Raw genomic sequence first — 19010 nt, 5'->3', positions numbered from 1 at the left:
TTTGTAATTGAATAAAATGTTTATGTACATATTGAAATGTTACAGTGCAAGATGTTGCTAGCCCTGGCACAAAGTATTAAAATTATTTTGTGAAGATTGGTGGTTGTATCAAACTGTATATAAGACTGAAAAAATAAGTACTGGAGCATGTTATTTAGTGAATGCAGCCCGTTGCTTCAGGGATCTGTATAGAGTAGATACTTTACCATGGTTACAAGTTCTGTAATCAGGTTCTCTGCTAAGTGACTTCATCTCTTACTACTCTTCTCCTGATTCCCGGTGACCTTACTCTTCCGTGGCCACATCACATTCCTGTCTCAGCCTTTGCATTTGCTGTTCCTTTACCTGGAGTTGTCTTTTATAAATTTCTCTTTCTTCCTCCTTTGACTTAAGTTTCTGTTCAAATATCACCTTTTTAGACAGGTCTTACCTATTCCTGCTGTTCTCTCTCCATCATTTTCTATTCTCTTATCTTTAATTTTCTTTATACTACCTCACTAGTTTTTTGCTTGTCAGTCTCTTTAACTGTAACGTAATCTCCACAAGGGCAGAGACTTTATTTTATTAAATGCAGTGTTGCTAGTGACTGGAGCACAGTAGATGTTTAAGTTAATAAATGAATGAATGAATGTTATGGAGTATGTGCTTTTCCCTAAATTCACTTTGGGGACTTAAGAATAAACGGTAAATAAATGTTGGTGATGAAAACCATCTCTGGAAAATACTTACACTCTTAAAAATTAGATAGAAAAGAAAACTGTTAGCAAGGTATCCCACTCTGATCTTGACTGTTCTGGTTACTTCCTTGTGATTGTTCTAACAGATATCAGGAACCAAGAGGTTAGTTGGAATCCTAATTTAGAGGTCCTCAAATGTTTTATTTCTGGGACTCTGTCAGTTGACTCAACAGTGATTACCTACTAGCCTTCTGGTTTCATATCCTATAGCTTCTCTGCACTATTATTTACATATGTGCCCCATAATTTTCCAAAATATGCTTTCTGGTATTTACTTCCTTCAACTCCTCTTATATACACTTTATAATTTTCCAGAATATCCTTAATGAACCATAAATCTTAATTATCTTGAGGACTCTGCTTGAGCTTTGGCAGAGCTTCTGGGAGGCTAGATGTTACTTTGAGAAACACTTGCCTTGTTGGATGTGTTTAAGATTCTTTTTTCTTTTATAGACAGTACAAGAAGAAGAAAGAGAGATTTACAGACAGCTGCTACAGATGGTCACAGGGAAACAGTTTTCTGTAGCCAAACCCACCACACATTTTCCTTTACATCTGTGAGTCACAGAAACATATTTCAAATGAATTTAATTAAACATTTTATTATTTGGTATTGAAACTATATTCTTCTCTTGCTAGGTCTCGATGTCTTAGTTCCGGTAAGAATACTTTGAAAGACCCACTGTTTAAAAATGGAAACTCTTGTGCAGCTCAGATCATTGGCTCTGATACTTCATCATCTGGATCTGCCAGCATTTTAACGACCCAGGAACAACTGTCCCACAGTGTGTGTTCCTTATCGTCTTATACCCCAGATGTTGTTGCATTCGGATCCAAAGATTCTGATTCTCTCCATCAACCCCAACATCACCACTCTCTTCCACATCAGCCAGATATCTTACCGGCTTCAAATACACAATCTGAAGGTAAAAAATGATAAGTGTATACCTATATTTTCAATCCTAATTGCCAGTTAACTGTTTATGGGAGCTATATGAATTATAGGCAAGGTTGTAATATGCATGTAACATATAATTGTTGTTGTTGGTGCTGTTGAGTCAATTTGAACTCCTAGCGACCCTGTGTAGAACAGAGCAGAACCCTGCCCACGCTTTTTGCACCATCCTCTTACCTTCTGCCGATATATCAGACTGAAACCTGTCAACCCTGGGTAACCCTGCTGATATTTGAAATACTGGTGGCGTACCTTTCAGCATCACTTCAGCACGCAGCTGCCACCATATGACAACCAACAGATCGGTGATGTGGTTCCCTGACTGGAAATGAACTCGGGCCGTGGCGATGAGAGCCCCGAATCTTAACCACTAGACCACCAGGGCTGGCTCATTAACATATAAGATACCTTAAATACATATAATTCGGTTAGCCATGCCACACGTAAACTAAACCTACAAGTAACTTACCTTTTTCTTACATGGAGATGCAAATGACTTCACATAATATTTTATTTAAAATATTAACTTCCTGGCAGAGTCTAGAGTCAGAGTACACTCAGCCCAATTTCTTGAGTACTTTCTCTGTTTTTAATACTTTATAATGAAAATTAAGTACTCTGAAGTTCTAGGAGTTTTGGAACATCAATTAAGTATTGAAGTAAAAGTTCTTAACTAGGTAATATTTACAAAACCTGTATAGGTTTATGCATTTTAGAATGATCATCAGCAAGTTTTGGAAACAGAGAGTTTTCTACCCAACTTTCAGCCAACCAAAATATTCAGTCTCTTAGCAATCCAGTTAATTAAGGTTTTGCTATGATAATTTTCTTTGCTTAGTTTTCCCCTTCTTTAGGTATGTGTTATGTGTGTATTTATGGTATGTATGTATTATGTACCTTAAGTTTTAGGTTAAGTGGTTAGACATTAGGGATCTTGTGATCAATTTCTGAGCCTCCTTCCTCAGATTGTTTTATTTATCTATTTATTTTTTTTTTTACTCTAGTCCTCACTTTCTTAAAATTCTCATTTGGGGATTAAAATTGTTAGTGGCATCATTATATAGCTACACATATTCATAAAAACTTGTATTAAATTTTGTGAGGTGATTTACTGAGAACTGTTATAAGAAAATGCCTTTCACCTCAGAAACATACACTGTATGGCAGATGCTTAGATACAACTCACCTGGAACAAACATACTACATTGAACTGTTCGATTACTTTCCTTGTACCATTTAATAAATATTCTAAATGAGATTCCTGCCTTTATCAACATAGAAAATAAATGATCCGATTTAATTTGTACTTTTTAGACTCTGCTACTTCTCCTATTGCTGTTTCTCTCTCTTTCTGCCTTCCCTCTCCTTCCTCTCCGGTTCCCCTTTCCTCTTTCACCTTATCCAATTTCACCGTAGTTCAAGGACTAAAGACTTGAGAAATAATGTCATGTTCTTGTTCCCCAGAAAGAGGAAAAGGAAGCACAGGGAGAAAGTGCAGCCTAGGAGTAGTTGTTGACGGGCAGATAGACTTGCAGTTTAGAGTGACTGCTTCACTTGTGGGGCAGGCTCTTCACTGAGTCCTATTTCTGGCTCAGTGAAGATGGACCTGCTTCTCTTTCTCTTCCATTGTACCTTTATTCTTATGCTATGTTATTTTTATGGAAATGGAATGTAACAAAGTATGAGAGCTTAAACTCCAGACATCTAGAATGTATAACTCTGTGGAATTTTATTAATAATGATATGCTCTTGTGTTTCTTTGTTCAGGATCAGACTCTGTGATTTTACTCAAAGTGAAAGATTCCCAGACTCCAGCTCCCAGGTAAACTGTGAAAAAAGGACATTCTTAACATATTGTTTTCCCTCTTTGATCACAGCTTCTTCACTAAGAGTTACATAATATAAAAGTAAAGCTGCCTCAATTCAGACTTCTCTCACGTGTTATTTGAATGATTTCAATGACTGTCTGATTAGTCTTCCTTCTTCTGGCCTTCATTTTGTTCTTCATTTCATCTTCCACCGTGTTCTCTAATCCCTTATTTGCCTTCTTCTTTAGTCCGTCTTCCATTCTGCAACCAGAGTGATCATTCTAAAATGCATGTCTGATCGTTAAACTCCCTCCAGGGTGGCTTATCAGACATAGAGTCAAGCCCAATCTCCTTAGTATGGTACAAAGCACTTCCTCCCAAGCCTCACTTCCTATCACACGTTCTTTCCTTTAGTAAGTAAGTATTTATCCGTAGCCTTCTATGTGCCAGGTACTAGTACGGACATCAGGGATAACAGCAGTGAACAAAATGAAGTCCCTGCTCTCAGGGAGCTTATTAGGTGTACAGGGTGTGTGTGTTGCGGGGGGGCGAGGGGGAGGGGTGGCGCAAAAAGTGAACAAACAAACATATAGGCCTAGTGGTGATAAGTGCTGTGAAGAAAAATAAAGCAGGGTAATACATAGACTGGGGTTGTGGGGTGCTATTTATCTAGTATGGTCATGGCAAGTCTCTGATAAGGTGACATTCGAGGACATTCATGATGGAGGTGATAGAAGGACCCATGTGGAAATATGAGACTCTTTCATGTGTTTATTATATGCTGAACTGTAATATGATATGTACTTTCTTACCTTCACATTCCATGTCCCTTCTGCCTGGTATGTCCCCCCCACCTCAACTTGTCTGTCTGGCAGTAGTCTCTTTCTTTTCTTTTAAATCTCAATTCAAATGTGATCTGTATGAAACCTGACCCCTCTGGGAGGTATTAAGTACTTCTTTCTCTGTAATCCAGTAGGTTGCTGTTTAGATTGCTATGTCTTTGCCAGATAGAGCCTTAGCAATTCACTTGCTCGAATGATAGTAGTATCAGTTTTCCATTGAGAAGATTAAGGATAATAAAATGTTCTTTCTCATCTCAATTCCTTTACTTCTTTGCAACTCCCCTATATGTTCTAAACTTTAGATCTTTAAAAAAATTCTCTGTTATATTTTCTCAAGGAGATTTTATAGTTTGGATTCTTTATTCTTTATACCTTTTTTTTTCAGTCAGACCTGGATTCTGATCTTGCCTTTTCCAGGCTTCATGTAACTTTGAACAAGTTACTCTTCTGAACCTCAGTTGCCTTATCAATAAAATGCCAGTATTAATGCCTTATTGTTGAATTATGTGAAGGTTAACTTACAGATAAAGCACTTATAAAGATGTTTCACATGTACTGCACAAAAGTAGGCATTTTTTCTTGGGAAAAAGTTAATCTCATGTAAAGAGTGCTTTCAGTTCTTTAATCATTCTTTACTAGCTTTTCCTATGGAGAATTTCTCCTGGTGATGACCGAAAACTAAGATGAAAAGAGAAATGGTCTATTGGGTAAGACTGATTGAATAATGCTGTTCCCAAGGCTTCGTTGATTGGCTCTTTATTCTTAATCTCCTACCACTGCCTCTCAGTTCCAGCAATGAATAGATCTGCCGTTATTTCCCAGAATGTGCCACGCCATTTCATGCCTCTGTGCCATTGTACGTTCTGATTCTTTGGCCTGGAGTTCACTTTCTCTCCGTGCCCACTTGTTAAACTCTTATTTTGCTTTCCAAAATCTGACTCAGGTATTATTTTTTCTCGGATATTTCTCTGACTTCTCCAGATAGCATTAGTCTTTCCCTCTAGTACTTCCATTCCTGTACCTCGTTTGTTACTATCACCTGGTGCCGATCGTAGTGCCTGGCACATGATGGGTACTTAGTAAATAAACCTTTGTTAAATAAATGAATTTCCTAGAAAACCCAAAATACTCCCTTGAGTAGCCCAAGTACTCATCATCTCCATTTTGATTCAATGCTTTGGTTTATTAAAAGGCACTTTAGAATGGTAGAAAGAACACAGTTTTTAGAATTGGACAGACATAGTTTCTAATCGTGGCTCTTCCAAGAAAAATTATCCTTCTGAAACTCAATTTCCTTTTCTGTACAGTATGAGTAATAATTCCTCATTATATTGAGGTTTAATTAATAGGATTATCTTGAGGCTTAACAAATATGTAAAACCCCTAGAGCAGAGTTTTACACATGGAACACTAAGTAGGTGCTCAGTAAAGAGTTGTGGTTATTAGTATTACTGTATGCTTCAATTATATGAGAAATAATGAATAATCACTGTGAAAAACAAAGAGATTTTGCTTTTTCCCCCACATTTTGCTTTCGTAAGCCATCAGATCCCTCGATCTATTGAAGAGAAATGCTGTCCTGTACATTATTTATTTCTTCAATAAAGACTGAGTGCCTGCTATATGCCAGGCACTATTCTTGGTTCAGAGGGTACACTAGTAAATATGAAAGACAAAAATTCCTATCCTTATCAAGTTTATATTTTAATAAGGAAAGCAGACGAATTTGAATAGCATGATCCAATATCATGAAATTCTATATAATTCTTGTCACTTCTTTATATTGTGCAATGATCTCATGTTCATTTGCTTTTAGTATCACGTACTAAGTAGCTCCTCGCAGTGCTCCCACTGATCTCTGTGACTTTCTGTCTTGGTTGTTACATCAGTTATTCACTGTACCAAGGGAATAGGCCACCTCCTCCTGTGTTCTCCCCTTATTAACCTCAGTGACAGTGGGAAGGCAATAGAACAGCATTTTCATTGCCAAACCCCAGCCTAAGTTTGATTGGGAATACTAATTCTCAAAAGTTAAGCTGAGGAGCAAGAGATACCCTCTGAGCCTTTACTAGGACAGATGGTAGAGATTTAAGAACTAAAAAGGACTCTATTCTTTCTTTTTTTTGAGGAAGATTAGCCCTGAGCTAACGTCTGCTGCCAGTCCTCCTCTTTTTGCTGAGGAAGACTGGCCCTGAGCTAACATTTGTGCCCATCTTCCTCTACTTTGTATGTGGGATGCCTACCACAGCATGGCTTGACAAGCGGTGCATAGATCCGCACCCAGGATCTGAACCGGTGAACCCCAGGCCGCCAAAGCGGAACGTGCGAACTTATCTGCTGCGCTGCTGGGCCAGACCCTAAAAGAGATTCTATTCTTCATATTTTGTAAATCTAAAAACTAAAGCCCAGGAAATGAAGAGACTTGCTCAAAGTCACAAAGCTGATCAGGGACAGCTCCAGGAGATCCAGGTCTCTTAACTTCCAATTTGATGCTCTGTTTACTGTTCTACATATCTGAAAGTATTTGGAAGAGTGTTCACTCTTCCATTTGTTTCTGTGAGGGAATAGAATTGGTCTCTCATCTTTTTAATGGAATTGTATTGCTTATTCTCCACTTTCGTTCTTCGACTCTAGCCATTTGATGTGAACTATTCTGTGGGTGCAGATTTTCAGTATCTACTGTGATTCGGTTGAATATGTTTTGATTCAAGTAGACTGCCAAGAAGCCCAAGAAGCCATAAAACTTGACTAAATCATTAATAAATCTGTCATTCTGAACCATTTGGGGAGAGTAATGCTCTAGCTTCATATCTTAACAAATGATGTACTTTATCACATCATGTTGGTCTCTTGTGCAAGTAAGAAGCTAAGCTAAACTTAATTTCTCTGTTGGACTTTGGATCATCTTTTTAACTTATATGTGTGCAAATGACTCATATTTGTTTTCCTTTAGTTCCCAGTTACAATTATTTTATGTAATTTAGGTCCTTTTATTAATTCCATTCTTGTAAAGCATTCTTATAAACTATTTAAACTATTTAAATAATTGGTTTTCTTGGTGAAAATATTTGAATTTTCTTATAAGCCTCCTGCTCATTTGACACATTTTTCTTTTCCCATCCATAGTCCTACTTTTTTCCAGGCAGAGCTGTGGATCAAAGAATTGTAAGTTTTTATTTTTTATATCATTTTTCCTTCTCCATCACTTCCTAGAAGAAATCAATTAGCCAATCACCCTATTTAGTCAATAAAAATTCCCTATTTATAAAACAACTTTTAAGTTGTTGGATTTTTAAAATTTTGCTGGAGTTGGGGCATTTCCATGCTCAGGTTTATTAAATGTATAACAATTATTGGAGCTAAATTGGAAAAATTTTCACGGTAAGTTATTATATAGAAAGAAAAATAAACGCCCTTATTTTCACATCAATAAAACTAATTTATTGAATAATTCATATTTCTGGAGTTTGCAAAATCACTGAAAGCTTTTAGTCTCCAATTGCAAGAACTCCCTCTGAGATATCCAAACGCCCCCTGGTCTTGTTGATTTTTTTTAAAGAAAAAATAAACCCATATTTCATCTTTTGGAACACAAATGCAATGTTTGAATTAAAATGATATCAGTGATATCTTGCATTATTTTCTCCTTTGGAATTCAATCTCACTTTTGGATTTCCAGAATGAAGCTTTACGTTCTCTATAATCTTAAAAGCATATTAAAAAAAAGACTACACATTTGCACATATCCACAGAAGTCATCTGTTCACACTTAGCAACAAACTAATCATTTTAATCATTTCAGTAAAAATAGGATAGTTTCAATAATACCATGTGGTTTCACTCTGTCTTAAAATATAAGTGTAGTGATAAATTAGTGTAAGAATTTTAGACTTTCTTTGTAAGTGTTTTATATTTAATGCTCATTATGCATCAACAGTGTGCTTGGTGCTAAGAGAGTGGTCTGCTTTTGTATGACATTCCTTTTCATTTCCTAGAACTAGTGTTTATGATTCTCGAGCACGGGAAAGATTGCGCCAGATTGAAGAGCAGAAAGCATTGGCATTACAGCTTCAAAACCAGGTAAAAAACTTTGGATAAGATTATAAATAGCACATCCAAGTTGAAACTAATTTGAAAGGTTACCTGGATTTGGGATCAGAGCTTTTGTAATCACAAGATTATATGGTAGCGTAGCATGGTATGATAAGTGCTATATGTTCTTGGTCTCTCCATCTAGTGCTACAGGGTACAGAGACAAATTTCTTCATCGCCCTTATTCTAAAGTTCTGTCTTTCAGAGATTGCAGGAACAGGAGCATTCAGTGCATGATTCAGTAGAACTGCATCTTCGCGTACCTCTTGAAAAGGAGATTCCTGTCACAATCACCCAAGAAACGGGAAAAAAAGGTCATAAATTAACTGATAGTGAAGATGAATTTCCTGAAATCACGGAGGTAAATTACGTATTATGAATTCCTATGCTAGCAGTGTTGTGTTTAGAAAGAATGCTTTGGATGAATTTCAAACATGAAGGTAACAGAACACCTGGCATTTAAGATGTATTGAATACTCCTGCTTTCAATTGTACTATACACCAATCTCAGTTTTATTTTTAAAGGATTGTTCAAAATTGAGGAAAGAATTATGGGTGGCTTTTAACGACTTCAGCGAATTTAGTAGATTTGTGTTTTGTTTCATGTGCATTTTTAATTAATGTACACACTTAGTAGTTTGACGTCAAATAGTAGGCTGAGGCTTACTATTTTTTTAATAAAAATTCAGTTTAAAAATTTGGAAAATATATAAAAGTCGTCTATGTACATTTTTTTTTTTTTAAGATTTTATTTTTTTCCTTTTTCTCCCCAAAGCCCTCCGGTACATAGTTGTATATTCTTCATTGTGGGCCCTTCTAGTTGTGGCACGTGGGACGCTGCCTCAGCGTGGTTTGATGAGCAGTGCCATGTCCGCGCCCAGGATTCGAACCAACGAAACACTGGGCCGCCTGCAGCGGTGCACGCGAACTTAACCACTGGGCCACGGGGCCAGCCCCAGTCTATGTACATTTTAAAATAATCTGTTATTTTTGGAAAGGTTCTATTTCTTAGGAAATTGTTTGGACCAAAGATATAAAATATAATTAGGTCATCTCATGCACTTAGAAAATTTGAAAGCAGAAGCTTATTTCAGACTTTAGGAATAATATAAAACAAGGATGTGAAATGTGCTGAAAAAGAGAAGGGAAGACAAGATGGGATGGAAGGAATAGAAACCAAAATGTTAGAAGTAAACAGTGGGTTAGTGATAAATATAGTCTGGGGGATTGTATGGAGCCTGGTGAGAAACCTAGTGCATCTGAAGCCATCTATGCTTGATCTCTGACAACTCTTGGTTTCTTAGGAAATGGAGAAAGAAATAAAGAATGTATTTCGTAATGGCAACCAGGATGAAGTTCTGAGTGAAGCATTCCGCTTGACTATCACACGCAAAGATATTCAAACTCTAAACCATTTGAACTGGCTCAATGATGAGGTAATCTCACACCCGTTTTTATATTGAAATAGTAAGTGAATATTAAGTGGAAACTAAATCAAGGCATTATCTCACTGTTTCTCAAAGTGTGGTCCTCAGATGATCTACGTCAGAATCAGCTCTCACAGGCCTTTCCATTCTCCTGAATAAGTATGAGGCAGTGTGGTGGGGATGTGCATTTTAAACATCTCAGGTGGTTTTTATATACTATGAGGTCTGAGAACTGCTGATTTAGCTTTTTATGTATGGAAGATTTGGACACTGAGGGAAAGGACTCTCACTCGTTGGTATTCTCACTCTCTAAGGCACTGCCCTGTAGTTCACATCTTCTAAGCAAATATTTCATAGTTGACCATGTTGCACAATGAAGGAATGCTTTGGGATTTCCTTTTCTGCTTCCCTTTCTATCTCTACTTGTTCTAGGTCACTTAGATTATTATGAGTGATAAGCTTTCTGAAATAGCCTACACTTATACGTGATATTTTTAAACCAACATTGAAAAACTTTGTTAAATATTTGATGTATTGGGTTAAAAAAAAGTTGTGGGCCTCAGCTCCTGAGTTCTAATTATTTTAAGTAGATTAAGTACACTATAATCTTTAAACCGCTATGTCCTATTCCTAAATATGAAGGAGCCTCTTTTATTTCAGAAAGGATATTTTCACAGCAAAAGAAGAGAACTGGATTGGGTTTTTTCCCTAAGTACCTGCCTTCTTTCTTAGGCCCACTAGGAGCACCCCTGCCTGATTTTGGGTGTACTCAAGCTTCACAGCTATGGAGGATTTTTAGGTTCTTAGTGTAATAAGCACTAGATATTCTAGATACTATGTCTTGATATTGTACCCTTAGGACCTTCCAAATTATAATGTTGGCTAATACCTAGAGAGCCTTTACCTCATGTTAGGCACTATTCTAAATGCTTTATGTGTTCTACTCCTGTAATAGTCACCACAACCCTTGGAGGTAGATACTATAGTTTTATGATCTCCATTTTATAGATGAAGAAAAAAGGCATAGAAAGATTTAAGAAATTTGCAAGATTACATGGCTGGTAAGTGGCAGAGCCCAGGATTCAGATCCAAGCTTTGAGTCTTATCTATTACGTCATACTACCTCATAATCTTAAGTTGGATTCTGTTTTAGGATTAGATGTATAGAATTTGAGAGTCATGTCATGCCCAGCATGTTAATTTTTCTTGGGGGCCAACTGGACTAGCCCCATTCTCTTTGTCACTGGTGAGTTTATAATATATAAACTTCAGAAGTTCATCACTCCCTGAATAGTATCTTTGACTAAGAATAGTAAGAAAGACATGGTTTGACACTTTCTTGCTTTAGGGAAACCACCCTTGCTTCTTTCAGCTCAGAATAGTGATATAAGAACATTGGATCAAATAACAGAAAAAAAAAGAGCTCACCAAATCAAAAGGCAAAATGAAAATCAAGGACAATCAAAACTATCCACCAATTAAGTGTTTTTGATTTGGAGACATTAATCTGTGGTCTCTTTCCATTTTTTGGCTGCCACTGCTAAATGGGAAGGGATCACAATTATTCTAAAGAGATTATAGCCCATTTGTTGTAAATTATGCAAAACCTTCTAGGGGGCAGCAATGAGTAGGATATGAGCTGAGTTCTTGCTATTTTCTATGGCATTTACCTCAGTGAGATCCCTTACAGAGGCGGCATTCATCAGGACATATTTTCCATTCCCTGGGCCCATCAGAGACTGGATTTTTAGCAAGCAAAGTTCATGGAAATTACATTATTTAGAAGAGCTGAGGGGAAGGAAAGATTCCTTGTCTACTTTATCTCTACCACATCTACCCATAACTTTTATAGGGAGTGCTTGTCTTCCTATTTCAGGATAATGTTAACTTTGAAGGCAGCTGCCAGTTCACATGTCCATGATGATGATGATGAGAACTATTTTAAAAAGCACCCTTTCAAAGTACTATACTTCTCAGGCTTTCAAAGTTATTGCCCTTGAGAAGCTAACATTCTGATGGGGAATTAATTTCTTAAGTATTCATACATTTTAAAAATGCTTAACTCTGTTTCTCAATTGTGAACTCCCGATCTTCTTTGGCAAGTAATTTGTTCTCTCTTCAATCTTATTCTTCTCTCAAATAGATATTTTCAGTAATAACCATTTCTCTTCTTTTTATGTCTCCCATCAGTTTTATAGGCCACATTAAAATTTTATCCAAATAAGGTTACTGGCACATTATTCTTACCATTTTATAGACAAGGAATATAAGGTCCTGAAAGTAAAAAGGATCAGATTTAGTCTATAAGGAAAATAAAATACAGAAGTCCTATTTTTGAGATATGCACAGACAATTATTAGGCTACCCTTTCTCTGATCTCTTTCCTAAAAGGAGAATAGGCCACAATGCCTGTTCATACAGTAGGCTTTCAGAACATGTCTTCATGAATGGATTTATATATAGGTCAATAGTTAAATTCTTTCTAACTTCAAAGGACTAATGATTGACAGGATTGACATTTTACCTCAATATAAGAAAATGAAATTTCTTGAAATGGAATGTGGGAACTGGCTGCCATATATACAAAAGGAGGCTGGAAGACTGATAACATCAGGGACATTATAAATCTGGATTTCTCTACTGGATCTGGTGATTAATTATTAATAGAAGTATTGAATAAAGGGAAGGAAGATAGGGTTAAACAGAAGAGCAATTAGTTGCAAAAGTAGATTGAAAGCCACAATCAAAAAACAAAAGGAAATTTTTTTTTTTTTAAAGATTTTATTTTTTCCTTTTTCTCCCCAAAGCCCCCCGGTACATAGTTGTGTATTCTTCGTTGTGGGTTCTTCTAGTTGTGGCATGTGGGACGCTGCCTCAGCGTGGTCTGATGAGCAGTGCCATGTCCGCGCCCAGGATTTGAACTAACGAAACACTGGGCCACCTGCAGCGGAGCGTGCGAACTTAACCACTCGGCCACGGGGCCAGCCCCCAAAAGGAAATATTTTTAAACGGATGTCAGTATTAGAAATTACTTTTTAATTCCTGGAGATTGAATTGGATGATTTCTGGAATCCAACTGTCAGATTCTAGGTTAATGATCCTAAGGAGAGGACTGCTTTGGTGTTTATGTTTCTCTTTATGGCCTTTATAGTTCTGCTTCTTAGAGGGCTTTAAAGTTGTTTTGTAAGACATCTGATACATTTAAAAATACATGGAAATTATTTAGACATACAAGTAAATGAATCTGACTTCTGCTTCTGGTCATAATAGAGTAAAACAGATCAGATATACCCTTTCAGCCTAACTAGAAAACTAGACAAAACATGAAACAACAATTTTCAGACATTGGATAACAGCAGTACAGGGCAGTAATCCCTAAGAGAAGAGAAATGAAAGGGGTGAGCCTATGATTCCCCCAGCTTGCTAGGATGATGCGTTGAGGACACAGAGCTAGTAGAACCTAGCAGGGCCTCACAGTCTTGCTGAGTGGAGAAGACAGAGTTCAGAGTTTGGGGAGGCCAAAGTGGCTAAGATTTGTAAGGTAAAATACTGGAGGGGAAGGTGCTGCACAAAGAGAAAGCTCCAGAGGTGTGCAGAGGAGCCCGTGTCAAATCTTTGCCTGAATACTAATTTGTGCATGTATAGGAAGAAACTACCAGAGGCTGGGGAAAGAACCACCAGAAAGAAGGAATCAGAACAAACCTCAGAGCTAAGACAGGTTGCCAAGAATAATTCATGTTCCAACCAGTTAGAGTGGAAAAGTCACAGGCCATTGATTAGAGTCCTCAAAGGGTATTGCCTCACAGGTGGGACCAAACTGGCCTAGAATAAGTCTGCTCTGGACCCATGGTAACAAAGCTTAAAAACTAGGCTTGAAAGCTTGAAACTGATCTAAGTAACGCAACTATGTCACAGAATGAAACCCAACAATATTTAAAGGAATACAACAAATTCTAATAACAACAAAACCCAACAGTGTGAAATGCACAATGTCCAGCATCCAGTCAAACATTACCAGGTATGCAATGTGAAAGGAATTATAAGGGAAAAACACCAATCACTAGAAATACCCAGAAATGACAAAAATGATAGAATTAGCAGACAAGGATATTAAAACAGGTCTTGTAAACATATGTTCGGAAGGGGGAGGAAAATGGACATTATGAGGAGAGAAATGGAAGATATAAAAAAAGACCCAGGGGTCCAGCTCCATGGCTAAGTGGTTAAGTTTGCACGCTCAGCTTTGGTGGCCTGGGGTTCACCAGTTCTGATCCTGGGCACAGACCTACACACACAGCTCATCAAGCCGTGCTATGGCAGTATCTCACATAGAAGAACTAGAACGACTTACAACTAGGATATACAACTATATACTGGGGCTTTGAACTTCTAGAGATGCAAAATATAGTATCTGAAATTAAAAAAAAAATACATTGGATGGGATTAACAGTAGATTAGACACCACAGAAGAAAAAATAGTAAACTTGAAGATAGAGCAACAGACACCACCCCAATGAAACAGAATAAAGGCTGAAGAAAGATGACTAGCGCTTCAGTGAGCTATGGGACAATATCAAGCTACCTAAGCATGTAATTTGGGGTCCCAGAAGGAAAGGTGCGGTGTAAGTTGGGTCAGAAAAACATATTTGAACAATGGTGGAAGATTTCCAAGTTTGAAAACTTACACTGACAGATCCAAGAAATTTAGCATACCCCAAGTAGAAGACATACCACACTAAAATGCATAATAATCGAATTGCTGAAAGCCAGTGATAAAAAGGAAAAATAATAAAAGCAACCAGAGGAAAAGAGACACATTATATACAGAGGAATAAAGATAAGAATAGCTCTGTCAGAAACCATGTAGGTCAGAAGACAGTGTAGCTACATCTTTAAAGTACTGATGGAAAAAAACCCTTGTCAACCTAGATTCTATGCCCAGCAAATATATCTTTCAAAAAGTAAGGCTATACTTTTTAGACAAACAAATGCTGAGAGAATTCATCACCAGCAGACCTGTACTGTAAGAAATATTAAAGGATGTTCTTCAGGCAGAAGAAAAATGTGAGGTAGAAATTTCAGTCTACACAAAGCAATGGAAATGCTCTCATTTTTTAATATCTCTGGAAGACAATTGGCTATTTAAAGCAGAAATAAAACAGCGTACTGTGGGGTTTATAATGTGTAAAAGTAAAATTTATGACAATCATAATATAAAGGGGGAGACAAATGGAAGTACATAGTGTAAGATTCTTACATGATACCTGAAGTAGTATGATGTTATATGGAGATAGACTGTAATAAGTTAAAGACTTAATATTGTAAATCCTAGAGCAACCACTAAAAGACAAAACACAAAGAGGTATAGTGAATAAGCAAATAAGGGAGATAAAATGGAATAAAAAAATACTCAATCCAAAGGAAGGCAGAAAAAGAAGAAAAAACATACCAAGAACAAATGAGATAAATACAAAAAAAGAGCAAGATACTAGATTTAAGCCCAACTATATCATTAATCATATTAAGTGTAAGTAATCTAAGCCAGCACTGTCCTATAGAAATATGTTAGCCACATATGTAACTTAAAATTTTCTAGTCATCACATTAAAAAATGTAAAAAGAAACAAGTAAAATTAATTTTAAAAATTTATTTAACCCAGTATGTCCAAAATACATCATTTGGGCATGTAATAAATATGAAAATATTATTAATGAGATATTTTACTTACTCTTTAAAATGTGCTATGCATTTTACACTTAGAGCACATTTACATTTACAGCACAGTTTGGATTAGCCGTATTTCAAGTGCTCAGTAGTCACATTTGGCTAGTGGCTACCATATTATACAGTAGAGATTAAACATTCAGTTAAAAGGCAAGGATTGTCAGATTGGGTGAAAAAGCCATCTACAAGAAGCCCATTTTAAATGTAAAGAAACAAATAGGTTAAAAGTAATAGGATGGAGAAAACATACCATGCACACACTAGTCAAAAGAAAGATGAAGTAACTATACTAACATCACACCAAGGAGATTTCAGAGCAAAGAATATTACCAGTAATAAAGAGAGACATTTCATAATGATAAAGGGGTAAGATCATCAAGAGTATTTAACAGCCTAGATTTGTACGCACCTAATAACAGAACCTTGAAATACGTGAGGCAAAACTTGAGAGAACTGAAAGGAGAAATAGACAAATCTATAATCACTGTTGGAGGTTTCGACGCTTCTCTCAGTAATCAATAAAGTAGACAGGAATTCATTAAGGATATAGAAGACTGGAACAGATAAATGGATCCCACATACCCAAATGTCTGTGGGCAAAACATACTTCCTCCTCTACACAGCACGATATGCCCTATCCCACCTGGAAAAACAGGATAATGTGGCATTTCCTCTCTTTATTTTCCCTCCAGGACCCTATCCTCCTTGTCATCCCTTACAACTAATTACATGGAAGAATTGGAAAAATAGCAAGCAAACATGTCTTTTTTCTGCTTGCGTTTCACAAATCCATTTGTACCCAAAATGGAAAAGCATTGGACTGCTAGAGTAGTATATTTCCAACTTTACTGGCTAGGGAAAGGCCATAAGGAATAGACTCATAGCAAATATGGGGAGTGAAGAAGTGCAGGAAGAATTAGGGTAGAACCTATAAAGCAGACTGTAACTACACTGAAGACACAGCTAACAGGCTGACTGATTACCTGTGTTGTAAGTTTCATCTCTGAAAGGAAAGGGATGTCTTTCAGCTATTTAGCATCACAGTAGCCTTGTTTATAGAGAAAGTATTCTTTCTTATTCATAGTGGCAAAGTGAGAAGGCTTTATAAGGGATATACCAAGGTCACCTGATTTTTAGTGCAGAATCAGGATCTGGAATCAGAGCACATAACTCTTTGTCTAGCATTCTCTTTCAGAAGACAAATCTTTAATGGAAATGGGGAATTGGTTGTGCTCATAGTTTTCTAATTGTTTCCAAGGAGCAGTTCATTCTAAGTGATGCTCAGTAAAGAAGGAACAGCTTACAAAACATGTCCAACTTGACAAACCTAGCACACGGAGTAGGTTTTCCTTAGGGAGTAAAAACTGATTACATAAGAAGAATAAAACTTGAAAAAATGAGATAAATTAGTTAAGTGAATATGCTGGATCTACCATATGCCATACACTCTTACATGTGGAATAAAATGATCAGAATAGAAATTTTAGTGTTTCTAACATGACTCATTGGTAAATTCCACATCGTTCTAGTTTACCTCTTTAAAGTGTTTCCTAATAGAACTAGTCCTTTTGATAAACCAGGGATTTATGCAGGGAGGGTCACAGGGAGAGTAGTAATTACAGTTGTCATAACTCCAAAAAAATAGGTATTGCCTGCCTGTCTTTCTCTACAGTAATTCTAATAGCTTGTTACTTGAATTTGCATGTGAGAAAAAACCCTGGGTCCATGTTCACCACGAGGGATGCAGTACACAGAGCTTACCTGAAGTCTGCCTTCTTGGTTTCTATAATATTATTAGGTTAGATCTTAGGAGTGAATGACCTTCTCACTCAGTAGCATTCAAGTGCTGCTGCTTTGTTAGTCTTTGGGGCTTTGTGATTAACAAGGAGAGATTTAATTTAAAAATCAGAATGGGAAGGTCAAGGTGAAAATCTAAAGAGGTAAAGGGAAAAATGGCTTCTTTTCCCTTAAAAGTTGTCTTGGTTTCTGCTCAGGAGCACTGTCATGCCCAGGACTTCTTAAAAATTTTTTTGGTGAGGAAGATTGGCCCTGAGCTAACATCTGTCGCCAGTCTTCCTCTTTTTGCTTGAGGAAGATTGTCGCTGAGCTAACATCTGTGCCAGTCTTCCTCTGTTTTGTATGTGGAATGCCACCACAGCATGGCTTAGTGAGCAATGTGTACGTCCGTGCATGGGATCCAAACCGGCGAGCCTCAAGCCACCAAAGCAGAGTGCACGGACTTAACCACCACGCCACTGGGCTGGCCCCATGCCCAGGACAATTAGAACATTTTTTTCCTAAGCCAATTAGAAGGGTTCAGAATGTCAAATTGGGAAGGGTTAAAAGTCAAGACTTTACTGTTAGTGAAATATTTTATTTCTAAATGCATGAGAAAACAGTAGTTTGGCTGGTTTACTGGATGAAAAGGAAGATACAAATAGCAATGGTCATATATGTCATTGTGGTAACATACAGGGAAAGGATTGAGTCATTTGTTTGAAAGCATTGTAGGCTTTTCTTTTAAAGAAAAGTTTTTTTAGCTTCAGCCTGGCAGCTCTTCAAATAAAATCACAAAGGAACAAGACTCTATAAACAACCATCCCATCCCCAACAGGACTGCATAGACAAGCAGGCGCCCATGGCTAAGGCTGTGAAGGCAGCAAGAAGGCAGCTCCTTAGGCATCAGGAGCCACAGCAAGCAGAGGCAAGCATGGGCCCCAAAAAGAGTGACCAGTGGACCAACACTGGCGGTCGTCCTCCAATGCTGGTATACTGGCAAGGCAGACAGTAGGCACAGGCCTGGTTTACTACTCTTAGCCCCCTATTTCAAAGGGTATTCAAGATCTTCTGGAGCTAAGAGAGTCTTGTGTGCAGAAAGGCTCTCACCATGGGAGGGGAGGCACCCTTGTCTTCACAAAATACAGCCAAGTGCTGTGACCATCACTGCTTCTCTTTCATCTTAAGCACTGTGATCCCTTCTTTCATTTCTTTTTCCTTCATCTTCAGCCCTCCTCCATAAGGTGATGTGTGGGATTCTTTTTGTTTTCTAACTCTTAGCTTGTTTTTTTGGTATGTTTGTGTCTTGCCTAAACTATGGCAGTTTTCCTCATTTGGACACAGTAATAGCTGAAAAATTGAGGAGAGAAACTTGTCTCTAAATTCTGCCTCAGATGTCAGATTACACATCCTCACCTAATGGGAGGGAACATTGAGGCCACCAAGCTCCCTCCTAGTAGGATACAGGGAAATGAAAAAGAACCCAGATCACTCCTTCGAGCTAGTTAGCAAGCTGACTTCGGAGGAGTCCCTTTCCCTCTCAGTGGAAAAACTTTGGTTGGAGACAGAGCTAAAGCAGTGGAAGAGGGATTCTCAAAGGAAACAGACAGTGTGGTATCCTGATTGCTAGCTCTCTGTTCTTGTTCAG

The 19010-nt window shown here is 37.4% G+C and overlaps 1 protein-coding gene across 6 annotated transcripts in view; it reads left to right on the top strand.

The window, feature by feature from the left end:
• Nucleotides 1-19010, top strand: part of SENP1 (SUMO specific peptidase 1) — a 48432-nt gene that overhangs the window by 23156 nt on the left and 6266 nt on the right. For all 6 annotated transcript variants that reach the window (XM_070494391.1, XM_014850043.3, XM_070494392.1 and 3 more), the window contains 7 exons: nt 1191-1294; nt 1377-1663; nt 3460-3514; nt 7469-7507; nt 8338-8422; nt 8640-8795; nt 9739-9870. In XM_070494391.1, the coding sequence (XP_070350492.1) occupies nt 1191-1294; nt 1377-1663; nt 3460-3514; nt 7469-7507; nt 8338-8422; nt 8640-8795; nt 9739-9870 (858 nt within the window). The remainder of the gene's footprint in view (nt 1-1190; nt 1295-1376; nt 1664-3459; nt 3515-7468; nt 7508-8337; nt 8423-8639; nt 8796-9738; nt 9871-19010) is intronic.

The sequence above is a fragment of the Equus asinus genome, chromosome 22 (genome assembly GCF_041296235.1).
Source record: "Equus asinus isolate D_3611 breed Donkey chromosome 22, EquAss-T2T_v2, whole genome shotgun sequence".
In the NCBI taxonomy this organism is placed as follows: domain Eukaryota; kingdom Metazoa; phylum Chordata; class Mammalia; order Perissodactyla; family Equidae; genus Equus; species Equus asinus.
Note: the sequence above shows the minus strand (reverse complement) of the source record. Positions and strands in the feature narration are given on the sequence as shown.